Source organism: Notothenia rossii, assembly GCF_949606895.1.
Source record: "Notothenia rossii genome assembly, chromosome: 9".
Taxonomy (NCBI): Eukaryota; Metazoa; Chordata; class Actinopteri; order Perciformes; family Nototheniidae; genus Notothenia; species Notothenia rossii.
In genome coordinates, this window is record NC_136907.1 from 72,945,067 (window position 1) to 72,963,824 (window position 18,758).

Here is an 18,758-nt window from a genome sequence, read left to right on the forward strand (position 1 = left end):
AGTGCCTCGGTAATATACGTTGCGCATCTCCGCCTGGTTTTACGGTATTTATGTCATCACTTCCGTAAAGCGAGCGCTTGTGTTTATTCTTTGTAGCAATTAGCTGCTGCTGTTAGCTGCACATTTAAGCCCTAAATAGCTGCCGTTTATATACGGTTATCTGCTTCAGAAATGGCCCGTTTCTGTTAGCCATCCCGACGTAATTACACTCACTTCTCTTGTTTCAACTTCAGGCTTCCCTGACACTTTGTCGGCTTGTTTTCTTTTTAAATCACAATGTTTACTAGCGTTGCTCTTCGGGCTCAGCTTGCCTCCATAATCGATGTCTTGTCCAAAGCAGCCGTGGCAGAGATCTCCAAATTGGTGGAGGATGACATGGTGGTGGTGAGGCTGGAAATGTGTCAGCGAGAAAATGAGATCAAGAAGCTGAAGAGCAACATCCAAGTTCTGCACAGCGAGCTGAGGACCATGCAGGGGTGTGTGACCCAGAGACATGACACCCTGCAGGGGTGTGTGACCCAGAGACATGACACCCTGCAGGGGAGTGTGACCATGAGACCTCCTGACACCCTGAGAGGAGACACCCTGAGAGGAGACACCCAGAGACCTGACACCCAGAAAGGAGAGGGTAAATCACACAAAACACACTTTATTCACTGTGTGGATTTTAGCCAGGGATAAGAGGTGGGAAAAGTACTCAGATATTGTACTCAAGTAAAGGTCGAAGTACCAAAGTGTAGGAATATTCTGTTACATGTAAAAGTCCTGCAATCAAAAATGTTACTCAAGGAGAAAAGTATTATCAAAATATACTTAAAGCACCAAAAGTAAAAGTACTCATTCTGCAGATTGGTGCATTTCAGAATAATATATATGATGTGTTTTATAATGATTGATCATTAAAGTGTTCTCAAAGCTGGTAAAGGTGCAGCTAGTCTGAATGACTTTGTATACTGCAGGGTAGCTTGTGGATTTACTCCAGGTGGTTCAGCCTCACAATCCTATTGGGTAGTAAATGTGTTTATAGGTCCTTCCCTCTGGCCATACAAGACTAACATTCCTGACAATAGATCTCAATAGTCATCTTTTATGGTGTAAATGCCTTTTTAATAATAACATTTTTGAATGGAACATTCTCAACACGAACGCATCAATCCAAATAAATATAACTTAAATATGTGGGAAAATACTGTGTTTGCAATGTATAATTTAAATGAGATGTTAGCTTTTTGTTTTGATATACATACATATATTGTATTCCAGTCTCCCTTCAGATATGTTAAGTGGCATGTAATTCAACACAATGCTGCTCTCCTCCTTCAGTTGGGAGAAAAGCTGGTTCAGGTTCAGCATTATGGGGGGGACAGAGGCTTTGGATAATTACCTTTTGGAAGAAAATTAGTTAAATGAATTGTAAGTTTAGTGAGTACATTATCAATATAGCGTTATATTAATGTTAATTATTTGTGAATGATGAAAGGTTACTTAAATGTAAGCTATCATGCAAAATGCACTTTTGTACGTCTTGTATACATGAATATGTGTCCCCGGTGTTCCAGGGAACTCACCAAGTGTCAGAAAACACAACCCTCTCTATTTTCCTCCATACCCAAATATCTTAAAAGGGGGCTGCAACGGATCTGATACAGACTGATCCAGATTTGAACACTTCTATGACGTCACAGAAGTGGCGCTACGGCTATTGGGCCAACTCCACCAATCAGGAGGAGACAGCCACGGACATTGCCGTTGGAAAGCGCTGGAGACGCTGTAGTACATATGCAAGGCCTGTAGATGGTGCTGTTCTCACAGAATCAGCCCATGCAAAGACAGTGTTAAATTGAGCGAAATGAGGAATGGCTAAAATGCATGATCTGTTTGGTATTTTGAAAAATAAAAAGTATAAATATGCCTTATATAGGTATGGTCTTATATTATTCAAATATAGCATGATAGGTCCACTTTAAACATTTTTTTATTAATGTTCTAAAATAGTTTGGGCCCCCGTGGTGAGGGTGTTTGGGGTGGCCAGGATTCAGCTGGGGGTGGCTGTCGATCAGCAACTATATATCCATAATCCACCAGTTAAAGGAAATACAACTAATGTGTTGTGTTATATTAGCTATACAAATGACCACATGTGGTGTTCTTAGTTTCCATACCTCCTGTGTTTTACGAGTGACTTATCAAGTATTGGCGAACGGCATAAAAAATGATTAAACGTGATAGTATATAAAAGCATGCTCGTATCTACAACCTATAGAAATGCAAAACGGCGTCAGTTTAAAGTCATTCTGTCCTCCTGCTTACCGCATCATTTATGAGAAAACATTTCTTAACAAGAGAACATAATCGAGGGGTGATCAATAACATTTCCGTATTTATTTATTTCTCCCAGTTATGTTTTTGTGTGCAATGAGGAGACTCAAACAGGCGTTTGTTAAATCATTTTAAGATTGGCTTTAATCAATGTTTGAAATGAATTCTTCATAAATGATAAATGAGAAGTAACATTTTATTGATGGTATTATTTCCACATATTTCTCTCCATTCTTCCTTCTGCCAACGGTGTCGCAGTTTCTCGTCCCTCCCGTTTTTGTGCTTAGTGCGTACGCATGGGTTAGAGTTTGCGTGGAGGACCGCACGTTTTCCCATCAAGTTAGTTTTTTATAAATCGCAAACAGTGCGTAGAAACTGCCGTACGCCATCTTTTGTGCGTACGCCCCGTTTATAAATGAGGCCCCAGAGCTTTTGCAGACCATTCACATGCACACCAACCCATATAACACACTAGAGGGAAGGGAACACCCCTTAAAGACTTTAAAGCATTACAAGATTCAAGGCTTTAATTGTCATGTGTACATAGCTACAGTGTAGCTATGACGATTACATTCATAGGTCAGGCTCCTCCAACAGTGCAACACAATAAAACACATAAAATAGTGCAAGTAAATAAAATATAGTAGAACTAATATAGCAGAATAGTCTATATACAAGTAATTGAAATATTGATATATATAAGTTGCAAACAATTTGACCTACCTCTTTAAAACTCAAAACTCATACTGCTCTGAATCTTTTTTTGCCTTTCCACAGACAGTCATCATACCACTGGTGGTGAGAGGACGTTGCTTGAACAGGGGAACGCTCATAAGGACCAGAACAGCCCGTCTTCACCTGAGGTGCTGCAGGTGAAATGTGAACCAGTAAATGAAGGAGCTGGAGGACATCCTGAGCCTCTGAAAGGAGAACCAGCTGGGTTTGAAAGGGACAGTGCACCGTGGAGGCCGACAACACAAACAGGATGCAACAACTCCCATTATTTAAACTCCTTACCGTGTGTCCCCGGGTCTTCTGTGGCGCCCGGCGGCGGCGGCAGCTCGGGGGGGTTTCAGCAGAGCCCGTTCCTCCGCGGGCTGCAGAGTTACGGACAGTATCGAAACTCGTTCAACACCATGAGGCGGAGGACGGGGAAGAGGACGGTGCTCAAGAAAGGCTTCATCTGCTCGTACTGCGGGAAAAACTTTGAGCGGTCGGGACACCTGGAGAGACACAAGAGGATTCACACGGGCGAGAAACCGTACCACTGTGAGGTCTGCGGGAGGAGGTTCAACCAGAAGTGCAGCCTGAAGGAGCACATGAAGATCCACAGGAGATGTGAGGAGAACACCTGGTGTCTTGCTGCAGGGAAAATCAAAGTCTTCCGTTTCCCAACAACCTAAAATAGTGACGGAAATCTTATCTAAAGATTAAGGCAAAGCAAGTTGATTTATATAGCACCTTTCAACACAAGGCAATTCAAAGTACTTTACAGACATGAAAAACATTAAGAGCATTTAGACATAGTGCACCGGAAACACATTATAAAAACAGTCATTAAAAAGCGAATAAAATAAACAAAACAAGCTTAAATTGAATAACACAGGTATAAATATACAATATATACTTACATAATAAAAGTTACAGTTCAGTGTACGATACGAATAGTTAAATTAAAATATTAGGTAAAAAAAAAGTTGTTATCTAAAAAGAGTGTTTGCACTAAATACAATATTGTCTCGAAAAACCTATTGAACATTTATTTTAGGATCATGCGTGGTTCAAATGGGAATAGAAGACTTATTTAATCATTTGAAAGTTGATATTACATAAAGACTTGATCTGATGCTTCCCTGGGCGGTTGAATAGCAATCAAAAATATTTGTGGCTGACCTTAGAAAATGAAGTGGAGAAGTTATTATAGACCCAGGCTTTGGTTCAGTTCACAGCAGGAAGTCTCTGGCTGCGACATTCCTCTGTGTCACAGCGAGCAGAGAAAAACTCTGAGGTTTAGGCGAGAGCAGAGTGAAGAGTTACTCGCTGACAGCTCTGTCTTTGCTTCCCTGGGCAAAATGCATTGGATAATAATTACAGGGGTCACATCTCAGTTTAACAGAACAGTAAGACAGGAGTGTTGTTATTGGCTCAGGGAAGTTCATAGAGAACCTCAGACAGAAACAAATGGCTGGTTTATACACTGAACAAAAATATAAACGCAACACTTTGGCTTTTGCTCCCATTTTTCATGAGATGAACTCAAAGATCTAAAACATTTTCTACATACACAAAATAACCATTTCTCTCAAATATTGTTCACAAATCAGAAAAAATCTGTGATAGTGAGCACTTCTCCTTTGCCGAGATAATCCATCCCACCGGTGTGGCATATCAAGATGCTGATTAGACAGCATGATTATTGCACAGGTGTGCCTTAGGCTGGCCACAATAAAAGGCCACTCTGAAACGTGCAGTTTTGCTTTATTGGGGGGGTCTGGGGGGGTCCAAAAACCCTAGCGTTAAACCCTAACGCTAACATGTCACCCATCTCCTTCGCATAGAGTTGATCAGGTTGTTGATTGTGGCCTTTGGAATGTTGGTCCTCTTCAATGGCTGTGCCAAGTTGCTGGATATTGGCAGGAACTGGAACACGCTGTCGTATACGCCGATCCAGAGCATCCCAAACATGCTCAATGGGTGACATGTTAGGGTTAGGGTTAAACTGACTGGTTTTCGGACCCCCCCAGACCCCCCCAATAAAGCAAAACTGCACGTTTCAGAGTGGCCTTTTATTGTGGCCAGCCTAAGGCACACCTGTGCAATAGTCATGCTGTCTAATCAGCATCTTGATATGCCACACCTGTGAGGTGGGATGGATTATCTCGGCAAAGGAGAAGTGCTCACTATCACAGATTTTTTCTGATTTCTGAACAATATTTGAGAAAAATGGTTATTTTGTGTATTTAGAAAATGTTTTAGATCTTTGAGTTCATCTCATGAAAAATGGGAGCAAAAACAAAAGTGTTGCGTTTATATTTTTGTTCAGTGTATTTGAAGCCACGGCTTTAACTGAAGATTATATTCATGATCCTTAAATCTGCAGACTGTTGTCTCTGTTTATGAATTCATCGTTTGGTCTATACAACGTTAGAGTTATTTCAATGTGAATTAAGATCAGATCATTTTGGAAAACAGCAGGAAATCCCTTTTTTTAAAATTACTTTTGACAGTCTAGTATTTTAGTCTATGCATCGTTGTACTCTTCATAAAAGTTATATCAAATTAGGAAGTTTTTATAAAAGATAAGGGATGTTGTTGTTTATAAACTGTTACATTTGGATAGCATGACCCTCATACTGTAACATTTGCACATCACATGTTTGAACTGTGATGGTAAAAAGGTAGATGTTTTTTAGATGTGGAAGCAAAAGGTGCGCATGTTGACTTCTTCTCACTTCACCAGGTATTCTGCCGACACCAGAGGAGATCGATGTGAAGGAACAGAAGCAGATTCCTGCGGTGAACCCATGTGCTGATCCTCTTCAAACCAAAGAGGAGATCCAGGTGAAAGCTGCAGATGTCCTACCTAAGAATGAGGACATTCTCACCACACCTGTCAAATCTGAGCCTGCAGAGGAGCACACAGCACAAACACTGTTTCTTCATGGAGGAAACGAGAGGGCGAGGGAAGAAGGAGACGACCTCAGTGAGAACGTCTCAGCTTTTGAGAGGGAGAGCCAGCAGTGGATGTCCGGCAGCACAGAGATCAGCAGCTCGGAGTTTCACAGCATGGCTTCCTTCCCGGGGTTAGCTCAGTTACTGCCTCCATCCGTCGAGGCGTCTTGCAGCTCCTTCTCCTTTCCAGGGAAGCCGTACGGAGAGCTCAAGAACAACATGGTGTCCCAAACACCTTACGCCTCCTCAGACTCGCTCATGATTCCGGGGGAAGGAGGGATGCATGGAGCCGCGCTGAATCACCAGAGAGGAAGCCGGCTGTTTCAGGTGATCAAACCAAAGAAGTGCTTCGTCTGCTCGTTCTGCGGGAAGGACTTCGAGCGCGTCGGCCATCTTGACAGACATTTACGGATTCACACCGGGGAGAAGCCGTACGGGTGCCAGATCTGCGGGAGGTGCTTCAATCAGAAGAGCAGCCTGAAGGGCCACATGAAGACGCACAGGAACGGTAAGATGTTTGCCAAACGTGTTACAAACGTATTAAAAGCTTTATCGTTGTATTTAGTTCATATTAAAACGTACCTAACTATTACCTTTGTATTTTTTCATAATGCATAAATAGTCAGACTTCAGACACACTTTTTATTTTCTGGAATTCTTCTTAATTCCAAGTTACTATATTAAATGTGCTTGTTTGCACCAAATGCAAAATGTTTAGATTTAGTTTATTGAAGAAAACACATGTATATACATTCCTAATATAACAGGGAAGATCAGTAAATATTCAAATCTAGCATTTTTGACAAAAAGCGAAACAGACAGCGACCAAAACATTGACTACCTCAAAATGTTATACACAGGTGATCCATTTAAAAAAAAAAAAAGTATTTAATTTTCATTGTTTCCGGAGCCGTGACAGTCTTAAAAATAATGAAACCCATTTATATAAAAAAAAAAAATACATTGCATAAATATCCACAGGCACCACTGCTGCAGATAAAAGCAAAACAAAAACAATTATCTTTCATAAACGATTTGCTAATTACATTCTTCTGCTTTTTTTTTTCTTCCTGAAAAGGGGAGAGCTCAGACATGCTGGAGCCACATCACCTGATGCTCACGATGCCGGACAATCAGACGCTGAAGAACCTCGCAGAACCAAGAACCGGCCCGGCAGAACCAGAGGGACAGGAGCCGACCATCACGTACAGAGAGGCCGCCGGAGAGCAAACGGTGACGGTGAAGCTGGAGCCCAACGGGGAGGATTATCACCCTCTGAGTCACAACAGCACCGGAGCAACGGAGCAGAGCCAGCTGTGGACATCTGGGATGGAGCAGAGCAGTGATGAGGAACAAACTGTGTGTGTACTTCTGCGTGACAAGTATCACCTCAGTCCTGAGCAGCAGGAATACACGCCACAAGTCAGCGATCTGCCTTTTCTAGGTGCCAAAGAGAAGGGAGAGATGATGCACAATGATCAGTATTCAATGATGCATTCAAGGAACACGGACATGTCCTTAGTTCCAGAGCTGCAGGATCAACACGTTGATCAAGAGGCTGTGAGTGAGTACACAGCCGTGAGGGACAGGACTCAGGAGGGAGGTGTGTGTGAGTTTAATATCTCAGATGGAGACCCGAGCAGACAAAACTGCTTTATATGCTCCAGTTGTGGGCAGAGCTTTCATAGTTTCAGTCTGTTCCAGAGACACCCGTGTCAAAGCGTCACAGAGCAATCCTTCAGCTGCACCATATGTGGGAAGGTTTTCAATCAGATGAGCACCCTGAAGCTGCACCTGAAGCTACATGTAGAATAAATGATACGCAACAAGCTTCATCACATCCATACGTAACCAGTGGCACACATTAGTAGGGCTGCCCCCGACTAAAGATTTTTCTAATCGATTAATTATAATATTACAGATATTATTCATATTTGAATACAACCCGATACACACTACAGAGGAAACGGAAACACGGAAAATATCTTCCTTGACTCGCTCAGAAATATCCACACTTTAGATGTCCTGCCCGACCTGAAAGACCAGGCTCCGCTCTGAACGAAGTCTGAGGGTTTCCGGCTGACGCGTACATGGAGCTTTTTTTTCAACTACTCGACTAATTAAAAATTGTTCGATTAAGACTTTAATTAGTCGACTATTTGGGGGCAGCCCTACAAATTAGTTTAATATATAGGTCAATATGATTTTTAAAGAAATACTTGACCAAAGTTAAAGCAGAAGATTGAAGAGCTTTTCGTTTTCTATTTGCATTATTTGTTAAGTACGGTCTCATGGCAGCAAGGATCAATCTGTATTCCTGATATTTTGCACTAAATGTTTTCCTTTTTGTTTGTACCTACATTACTCCTATCTTATTGGAGCCGGCTAATGACTTACTGTAATCCCTGCACAGAGGAACCAAACAATGTCAAGCATTACCGGTTTGAATGAAACCTCCCATATGTTCTGTCACTTGGACTGATATCTAGGGGTTTCACAACTACCAATATTTACTAGTCGACACATTTTTCAAAATAGTAGACGACTAGTCGTTACGTCATAATAAAGAAACATAAAGAGAGGTGTACAACTGTATTTTATATTGGAACTCATACAGTAACATTAAACACTGCATTTTAATTTGTGTTACATGGCTGAGTAAATAACAAACAGTAACTGGACTCACCAAAATCGACAGCAAAAAACTCTTGTTTACATAAATGCCACGTAAATCCAGTGCGCAACACTTTATTCGCTGTCCTCCACGATAACGTCCACCTTTCCATATTTTTGGTTTGAACACCAAAGCATCGACATATGAGGGAAGGAGGCTTGACCGCTTTCGGGTGACAGTGTTGCCTGCCAGGGAAAAAACCCTCTCACTCGGGGTGCTTGTGGCTGGAATAGCCAAGTAGCTCCTCGAAAGCGGGGGAAGCGGTGCACGTTTTCTGCCCACCACTCCAGTGGATTATCCATTGTGGGGATATGCGGTGTCCGCTGGCAGTAATCCCGTAGCTCATCATCCGCATCACTGTTGACCCGTGTTTTCTTGCTGTTCGTCTGCCTCTGTTCAGTGCTGACGCCGGTCCGTTGCTCACTGGTGCTAGCATTACTGCTAGTGCTAGCTGTCGGCAGCGGGTGTCTCATCTTCAGATGGTTTCGCATAGCAGATGCATTTGTATTGTACTTCAGTACAGCTGTACACAACTGACACTTCACTGTGGAGTTGGTTACATCTTCGTTGAAGTACTGCCATACATAAGAATGTCGGACGTGTTTTGGAGCATTTTGCAGCACCTCGTTAACCTCAATTTTTTTCACGACTAGTCGACTAGGGCCTACAGCGCCGACTAGTGGTAAAGGTAGTCGACTAGTCGACTAGTCGATTAGTTGGTGAAACCCCATCTGATATCTAGTTTCACTTTACCGATTTTTTTTACTGGATTATTTTTTACAAATTGTGTCTTTGTTTCAAATCGTGATAACAGTCACACGTTAAGTTAAAGGTAAAGTTGAAATTTTGTTGTTTTTGCCTTTTTTATTTTTGGTCTTTTCAAACTAAACTAACCACGCCCTCTTCTAAACGCACACTGTAATGTTCCATTTAATTACATTTACTTAAAAATAAGTAAAGGGAAAACCATTTGCTCTGTAACTGAATATCCTGTTTAGAAATTCAACATGTTTTTTTTTCCCAGGATAAACTTGGCTAATCTTATTTTTCATCTTAAGATAATAATACACACTTTTGTATGAGCGGTTTTAAGTGGAGTTTGGCTGTATCAGAACAAAAACTTTAAGTTAATTGATTTGGCATTTCGACTAAGATACAGGTTTATTCTCTATTCTGATTTTGAATGCCAGTTTCTTTAAGCCTTGATAAAATATATTGTACGTGGTTTCACACTAGTATACTGAATCTAAAATATATTTAGTATTTATTTTCTGGAGTATATAATAAGATTATTATTCTTTAAAAAGTTGCTTATGTGGTGGACAGTTGTGTCTTTACTTTACCAAAACAAACCTCATACAACAACATCTTGTACACCTCACATTCAGTTGACCTTTGAAGCAGCATGTAAAGGTATCTCAATAATGTCTGCTTCATATTGGTTTAGTTTAATCTTTAAAAGGCAAGTTTCTACGGAGCCCCCCTGGTGACATTGGTGAGAAAAATATTAATACGTGGCCACGTATTAATAATGCGTGGCCACAAATTAGTTATTATGTTCCCACGAATTAGTAATGCGTTGCCACACAATAATTATGGAGCTCTGTAATGAGGAAACTCAAGATCCCTCCGCTACGCGTCGGGACCCTGATCTGCCTGACGAGGCTCCATTAAAATATAAATGTTTTTAGTGAATTACTGAGTTTAGGCACGTTAGTAACGTTTTAATTAAGTTGACTACAGTATATTCATATTTGTCAGTGCTTTCATGTCAATTCGGTGAACATAAACATAAATGATCGTGGTGAAGATGATGATTAAATTAGAATTAAAAATCGAGAGCATTTCCTCCCGTTCGGCTTCCTGATATTTTTTGTACAGTAGTTGTGGACTAACCAACATTATTTTGTTAAATAAAAACATGGTGACGTTTTGTAGCCTAAATGATTACATGTCTCTTATTTAGCACATAGTATGATCCTATCCGTGACATATGGATCTTAACAAAGATCCGCCATACAGTAGTAGCCTATCAGACATAAATCTACCGTACTGTATCAGAGTCCATGATCCATTGCAGCTGGCTTCATTATAATTAAATGTATTTATCAAGGGGGCGGTCTCAAGTCACGCTGGAGGTTTTCCTTTTAGCGAGAGCAGACCCCGTGCCGGCCACTCGCGTTTCAAACTGTCTGAAATTAGGTGCTACATCTGTAGTGTTGTCACTCAGTCATCAGTTTCTAGACTATCTGGATTTAGTTATTGCGTAATAATTATTGTGTTCCCACGAATTACTAATGCGAACCTAATAACTAATTTGTGGCCACGCATTATTAATACGTGGCTCTACGTACCTCATTACAGAGCTCAATAATTATTGTGTGGCAACGCATTACTAATTTGTGGGAACATAATAACTAATTTGTGGGAACATAATAACTAATTTGTGGGAACATAATACTAATTAGTGGGAACATAATAACTAATTTGTGGGAACAAAATAACTAATTCCTGGGAACATAATACTAATTAGTGGGAACATAATAACTAATTATTGTGTGGCAACGCATTACTAATTTGTGGGAACATAATAACTAATTTGTGGGAACATAATAACTAATTTGTGGGAACATAATACTAATTAGTGGGAACATAATAACTAATTTGTGGGAACAAAATAACTAATTCCTGGGAACATAATACTAATTAGTGGGAACATAATAACTAATTTGTGGCCACGCATTATTAATACGTGGCCAAGTATTAATATTTTTCTCACCAATGTCACCAGGGGGGCTCCGTAAGTTTCAAAGTGTTTTTGAAGAAAGGGAAGGGACAGATATGTTAGGGTTAAATCATATGCACTAAACTTGCATTATTTATAAAGAAGCATTAAGTGTAACGCATGTCTCTTTAGTCATCAAGCATTTGAGTCATACAATTTGAGGCTCTTCTATAATTGTATAACATTTTATTGATCATTTATTGGCATTTATCAAATATGCCATGGTTTCCTGACATTTTCCTATCAGTGAGAACAAATGAAAGTGTTAAGCATTAAGCACATCAAACAACTATCATTTGAAAAGGACAGTATGATGTGTGCCTTCTTTTTTTTACATGCTGAAATCCCCGACCCGTCCACTGCACTATTACTCTTTTTATTGAAGTTTAAAGAGTGTTTACAGATCAATATTTTCAATCAGACTGCCAATTGTAGTAAGATTTCTGCATAACTCAAGCACATTATACAGGCTGTTAGAACACGTTTGAAAAGATACACATGTAATGTATTTTTTGTTATACATTTCAATCGAAGTGTGGAGTCTGGCACTCTTATGTCTGGCACTAGTTATTTTGATGTTTGTTGAACAGTGAAAATAAAGGATTTTTCTATGTTAAATCTTTCCTGAACAACTTCCTGGTCTTCACTTGCAGTCATCATCGAAAAGTGTGTTTTTATTTTATCCCCACTAAACCGAAAAGGACACAATATGGACCCCTAATTTATATCATATTTCCATTTCCAGGCTTGACAAAACTTACTGAAAGGATGAATTGATTATCAAAATAGTGGTTTTGCACATCACCTTATTGATAACAACTAATCCTTACAGCTCTAATTAAGACTTGGTAGTAGCTTTTGGTACGGACATGTAAGGGGAAAAAGAACCACAAAGAAAAATGAAGGCCTACTTTTCGTGTGAACTTCTATTTTTAATAGACCAGCACTTTGGTGTTTTGAATAAATGTACCTACCAGAGGGCAGAGCTAATATCTCCCAAAAAGATATTCCTTGTTTGTTAGTAGCCTTTATTTAACCAGGTGAAAATCCCATTGAGATCAACAATCTCTTTTTCAAGGGAGACCTGCAAATCTTCAACCTCAACTCACCAAGTGTCAGAATTCACAACCCTCTCTATTTTCCTCCATACCCAAATCTCTTAAAAAGGGGCTGCAACGGATCTGATGCAGACTGATCCAGATTTGAACACTTCTATGACGTCACAGAAGTGGCGCTACGGCTATTGGGCCAACTCCACCAATCAGGAGGAGACAGCCACGGACATTGTCGTTCGAAAGCGCTGGAGACGCTGTAGTACATATGCCAGGCCTGTAGATGGTGCTGTTCTCACAGAATCAGCCCATGCAAAGACAGTGTTAAATTGAGCGAAATGAGGAATGGCTAAAATGCATGATCTCTTTGGTATTTTGAAAAATAAAAAGTATAAATATGCCTTATATAGGTATGGTCCTACACTATATTATTCAAATATAGCATGATAGGTCCACTTTAAGGTAAGTCACTTTTAAGTTTGCAATGAAACAGAACTACCTTTTTATATAGACTGTATGCATTACATGAATGCACACTTTGTAAACAATATCTTGTTCTTATTTATCTAATTTAAGGATCGCCAGTTCTACACAACCCCTTTGAATATTTTGCACATTTGTAAAGCTACCTCTCTTAGTATCTACTTTCAACTTTCGTTAACAATACTGCACATATTTCTTTTTATATATTCTGAGAACTTTGCAAAGTTTTTTGGTTGTATCCAGATTTCCTTTAAGTAATTTTCTATATCTTAATGTATATTGTTAAAAAATAAATATAGTTTGTAATTGTTTCTTTACCTGTGTTTATGTATGCACCATGTACACCAAGGCAAATTCCTCGTACTGTATGTGTAAACCAGAGGTGGCAAGTAACTAAGTAGATTTACTCAAATATTGTACTTAAGTACAATACTACACAATACTTTACTTGAGTATTTCAATTTTATGCTATTTAGTACCACCTGCTCCTCTACAATTCAGAGGTAAATATTGTACTTTTACTCCACTACATTTATTGTGTACCTTTATTTACTTGTGATGATGTGAAATTAGTCAACTCTTAAATCAGACTTTAGCTCCACCTGGAGTAAATTCACAAGCTACCCTGCAGTAGCCTATACAAAGTCATTAAAGCTAGCTGCACCTTTACCAGCTTTGATGCATCAATAATTATAACCAGGACCAATCTGCAGAATGACTACTTTTACTTTAGTAAGTTTATTTTGATGCTCGTACTTTTCTCCTTTTACTTGAGTAACATTTTGAATGCAGGACTTTTACTGTAACAGAGTATTCCTACACTCTGGTACTTCTACTTTTACTCAAGTACACTATCTGAGTACTTCTCCACCTCTGGTTCTACACTTCCTTTTTGTTTGGTATCCCTCCGCGCCTCTCCTCGGGACTTTACGGTAGAGGTTCAGCCACACGGAAGCAAAGCTCCAGCTAGCTAAAACAGAGGGATGTAACATCTTAGTGCGTCGGTTGTTTTTCGCATTTTTTTATAAAAACCATTGCGTTTGAATACGTATTTCTTATATTTTACCCTTATATATTACCTTACATGAATCAGCATGGCGACGTGCATTCCCTTTCAAACCCAGTTATCTTCTATAATGGAGGTTTTGGTGAAAGCAGCTGTGGCAGAAATATCCAAACTAGTCGATGACAAATGTGCGTTTCTGCATCTGGAAATATCTCGAAAGCAAAACGAGAATGAGTTACTGAAGAGGAAATTACTGATGATGGAAAACAAGAGAGGTCAGCTGCAGCGGGGGTTTGGTGAGAGGCTCTATGACTAATAATGCTGCTAATTACTACTCCTGTCAACTCATGTATTATGCATATTAATGTAGTAGTGTACAACATGATACACGCTTTATGATACAGTACAACTGAAGAGAAATAAGAACAAGGCACCTCTGTAGGATTGATATCTTCTTACATTACTTACATTGTTGATATAATTTAATGCAAATCATCCAAAATTGTTTTTTATTTGACTTTGTTTTAATGTATTTTTCTTTACCTGCACCAGGAAACTACATGGACAGAGGAACTGATGTGCGGAGCTGTCCACATCCTACTGCAGATATTAAGGTCTGTGTTGTTTTAATATTTCTTGTTTTTGTCAACATTATTACTCAGTAATATCTGTGTAGATGTACATGAACCTCTGGGCCAAAAGCCACCAGGGGCCCCAAAAGCCCCTCGTTTTCCTATATGGACAAATTATTTATTGGTTGTATTTAATTGAAGTCAATGTTTTGCCCGGGTCTACCAAGTAGGAGGCCCAGCATTGATGTCTTATTTCACCTGAGCAGCACTGACACTGGTGTGGAACATACTTATCATGAATACAAGCGGCTCCAAACTATATTTGTATATTAGCTAGGGCTGTGCAATTAATCGTATTTTAATCACAATTACGATTATGGCTTGCAACGATTACGAAAACAAGGTAATCGAAATAAAACTAATATTATTTTATTATTATTTTTTATTTTTTTCAGTTTAATTATACTTAAAGTTCAGGGTAATCAACTGTTAAAAACATACTGTTCACATTTTCTTTTTAATTAAATAGATGTTTTAAAGTACATTTTTAATAATCGTGATATCAGTTATTGACCAAAAATAATCGTGATTATGATTTTTGTCATAATCAAGCAGCCCTAACATTAGCTCTGGCTCTCACCAGTGGGTTCACTTTCTAGATAAAATGTCCCAGAACTACAAACTGACTGGTTGAATGAATGATTAGCTGCTGAACATATGGGCGATGTAAGCACCTAACGTGCAGATATTTTCTTCAGTAATTGGTGTAGTGCAAAAAAGGAGATTATTGGATAATAATAATAATAATCACGGCAGCAAATAAATGCTCATAAGATGACAAGATACAGAAAAGCGCTCAAGATACCAATATATATATAGTGCAATAATAGAAACAAATAAATACAAGAAGTGTAAATACATGTCAACAATGTACAGTTTAAAAGATAAACAACAGTAAAAGCAGTTTCATGTTCCCTGAGGATTTGAATGTAGTAAGTATCTCAAGTCAATTAAGTTAGATAATGTTGAAGTGTGTCTGCTCCATTTATAAATAGTGTATAGTCCAACGTGTTCATCAAATCCATTTCATAAGGTTATTACATGTTGTGTTTACAGCTTAATTAAAGTTGAAGCCATCTTCTCTTTATCTAGTTTCCTGATATTGACGAAGCCACAGTTTCGTTCACCATTAAAGAAGAAAGTCCAGATGAGATGCTGTGGATCAGTGAATCTGCAAGGCCGATTGGTGAGTTAAAGAATTGGATTTTGTAAAAGAATTAAATCCAAAAATAATCATTAATGCTCACATTATTCACACAATGCCTCATGAGTTCTCCTTTCATCTGCAGGTTCTGCTGGTCAATACCGCCGTCCAGCTAACGCTCCAGAGGGCCAGCAGCTGGAGGAGGACCGTCAGTTAAACCTCTCGGAGGGCGGCACAAGAAAATCATCAGAGTTCAGTGACTTGTATAACTCTGCAGCGCATGCAGGAGACATCAGTGGCCTTCAGTTCACGGTGAAGACGGAGAAGCAGGAGGACCGCTCAGGATTTAGTCAGGACGGGTGCCAGCACGGCGCAGCCAAGCAGACTCCACTTGCCGCTGACTTTTCCTTGGATGAGAGAGACTCCCAGCTCTGGTCCTCCATCATTGAAGGCGACGACATTGATGCAGGTTTCCCTGACTTTTCTAGTGTGGTCGAGGAATACTCCAACACCTTTCCGGACCATTCTGATGTGGGTTCAACCAAGGCTGCTAGCACTCAGAGGCCGTGTAATGGGATGTACAACAGTGAGTTTCAGAAGGATGGTCCACAGTCTTCCGGTTTTCAACCCAGACCTCAGGGAGGTCCGCAGAGAAACCCCTCACATCCAGATGAACACTCCGATAGGGAGAGTGCCGCCTCAGATAGACCGGTCGTAAGTCACTCTCACGTCCAAACAGGCAGCTTCCACCCTCCCTCGTCCCACAGGTCTTTCTCCGGATCGACTCGGGGATTCTCCTGCTCGCACTGCGGGAAGACCTTCGGCCGTCTGCACCAGTTCAAGCTGCACCAGCAAAGCCACAAGAGGAAGCGCACGTTCTGGTGCACGGTGTGTGGGAAGAGCTTCCAGTGCTCGTCCCACCTCAACATCCACCACCGGACACACACGGGCGAGAAGCCGTACGGTTGCGGTCAGTGTGGGAAGAGGTTCACGCAGCAGAGCAGCCTGAGGGTCCACCAGCGCACACACAGCGGGGAGCGGCCCTACAGCTGCTCGCTCTGCGGGAAGACATTCATCCTGATGCACCATTTGAAACGCCACAGAATCATCCACACATACAGCTGAGGTGGAGCCACGTATCGAGTGGTGCAAAACCTGGACATTTCTGGTTCTCTCCACCTGTAATCAACGTTTTTTGATCGTATTTGGGGTTATATGGCTGAAATAAGGTCCGTGGTTAACACAAGCTAAAGAGATGTTCACGTTTTGTTCTACGACATAATATAAGTCAGATAACGCCCAGCTGGTGAACGTCTGAAGCTTTTACGTGACTTAAAAACAGCAGGTGCTAACAGGCGGCTAATACCTCATTCACACCAACGCAGCTCCGCTTCAAGCTCCGTGCTAGAGCTTTTGAGGTTCAGAACCGGTTCTTCGGTTTAGCTCGAGCTCTTTTCACACCGCCCAGAGTCCGACTGGTGCTGCGTCATTGCGTCATTGTTTGCGTCATGACGTAACCGTTTGCGTGCCTGCTTCATAAAGCCAAACCGCGCGGAAACCCCTCACAGCTGACACCGACAACAACAACAATGGCCGATTGTGCTCCAGCTTCCTCTGTACCTCTTCAGAAGACCAGATTCCCAGTAGGTAGCTGGTCTCTTCAGTGGACCACTGCTGCTTGTTAACTTTCTCCATCGTTGTGTACAAACTGGATACAACGCTGGCTTTTTGTTGTTGTTCAGGAGTTGATCCCGCCCCTGCCCCTGCCCCCGCCTCGACGTAAGCGTGACGTATGTGGTGCTTTTGCTCTGGCCGGACAATTTTCTGGTGCTCGAAACAAACTAGATTCCGGAGCTAAGAGGCTGCTCCGCTGCGGTGTGAACAGGAAAACCAGGTGCTTTTCAAGCTCCAACTCCGAACCAGCCCTGAAACACCGTTGTTGTGAATGAGGTATAAGAGAGACTGCTAACATCATGACGCCGAACATTAGCCACCTTTAGCTTAACGGTGGTGACTCGAAGTCATGGGACAGTGATGCAGTTCCTTTATAGCTTAAAGTTAGCTCTTTATTTCTGGCAATTGCCTTTACACTTAAATAAAAAACAGTGGAGGTAATGTGTGCAGATTCTCCTGCTGACCGAAAAGTGTAGGTATCATAAACGTGTGTTTGCCATAGACCTTTTTTTCCGGCAATATTTCGAAACCCAATGTACAAATTTGAATCTAAAACTTCCGGTTTGTTCTACAAAACGACGTCATCACTGCACCACTCTCAGCTGATGTTGCTCAGGTGAAATGAGACTGGATGAACCCTAAAACCAAACCAAAAGTCAGTGAGCTTCTTTGTTTGGGATTTTAACTTCTGACATTGCTCACAGACTTTGTATATTAATGCATATTCTACTATGCAAAATCCTTCTGGATGGATTTTAAAGATGTTTGCTTGTTTTCTAAAATACTTATAATTATTAAAGTTGCACCCTCAACAGAATTCACACAAGTCAATATTTCAAAGGCACCTGCAAAGCTAGAAATCCCAAAAAACTACGTCTGAAATATAAAGTAACACATATAAAATAAACCTGCAGTAACACGTGTACTGATCTTCACAGTTTGTCTTCTCTCCTCATGTAGAAATATGCCTTACTTCATCAAACTGTAGAAGCACAACATGCTCAACATCGTCCCGTAAACTCTCCCCAGTGAAACCTGAGAACCTCTCAAGTTTTATGATTTGATGTAAAAAAAAAAACCTGCCTGTCTATTGAACTGCATTTTCCATAAAACGTATCCTGAAAATGAATTACTCTTTGTTATGATTTAGATATTTAAATCAGAAGCTGGATTTTCTTCACAGTTTTTCATTATCAGGTCATTTTGTTCTTGTTTAATATCATTCACTTTAAAAACCAGGGCTGAAACAACAATTCTCGATTCAATTCTTAACCGTTTACATACTGTTACTTTGTTGGTCTATTTGATGCCAAAAAG

The 18,758-nt window shown here is 40.4% G+C and overlaps 2 protein-coding genes across 2 annotated transcripts; both read left to right on the forward strand.

Annotated features, from left to right (window-relative positions):
* Window positions 1–102: 102 nt before the first annotated feature.
* LOC307017662 (uncharacterized protein) lies at window positions 103–12,068 on the forward strand. Its single transcript, XM_079647342.1, has 4 exons — window positions 103–628; window positions 3,097–3,657; window positions 5,780–6,499; window positions 7,070–12,068. The coding sequence occupies exons 1-4, from the start codon at window positions 277–279 to the stop codon at window positions 7,804–7,806; spliced, it is 2,370 nt and encodes a 789-aa protein (XP_079503468.1). The 5' UTR covers window positions 103–276; the 3' UTR covers window positions 7,807–12,068.
* Window positions 12,069–13,950: 1,882 nt separating this feature from the next.
* LOC307020042 (uncharacterized protein) lies at window positions 13,951–18,570 on the forward strand. Its single transcript, XM_079651132.1, has 4 exons — window positions 13,951–14,287; window positions 14,544–14,605; window positions 15,716–15,809; window positions 15,913–18,570. Exons 1-4 carry the CDS (start codon window positions 14,080–14,082, stop codon window positions 16,890–16,892), a joined length of 1,344 nt encoding a protein of 447 aa, XP_079507258.1. The 5' UTR covers window positions 13,951–14,079; the 3' UTR covers window positions 16,893–18,570.
* Window positions 18,571–18,758: the final 188 nt, after the last annotated feature.

Coding starts and splice junctions, on each gene's coding strand:
- LOC307017662 (XM_079647342.1), top strand. CDS start 277: ATGTTTACTAGCGTTGCTCTTCGGGCTCAGCTTGCCTCCATAATCGAT. Junction 629..3,096: donor TGACACCCAGAAAGGAGAGG/GTAAATCACACA, acceptor GCCTTTCCACAG/ACAGTCATCATACCACTGGT. Junction 6,500..7,069: donor CATGAAGACGCACAGGAACG/GTAAGATGTTTG, acceptor CTTCCTGAAAAG/GGGAGAGCTCAGACATGCTG.
- LOC307020042 (XM_079651132.1), top strand. CDS start 14,080: ATGGCGACGTGCATTCCCTTTCAAACCCAGTTATCTTCTATAATGGAG. Junction 14,288..14,543: donor TCAGCTGCAGCGGGGGTTTG/GTGAGAGGCTCT, acceptor TACCTGCACCAG/GAAACTACATGGACAGAGGA. Junction 14,606..15,715: donor ATCCTACTGCAGATATTAAG/GTCTGTGTTGTT, acceptor CTCTTTATCTAG/TTTCCTGATATTGACGAAGC.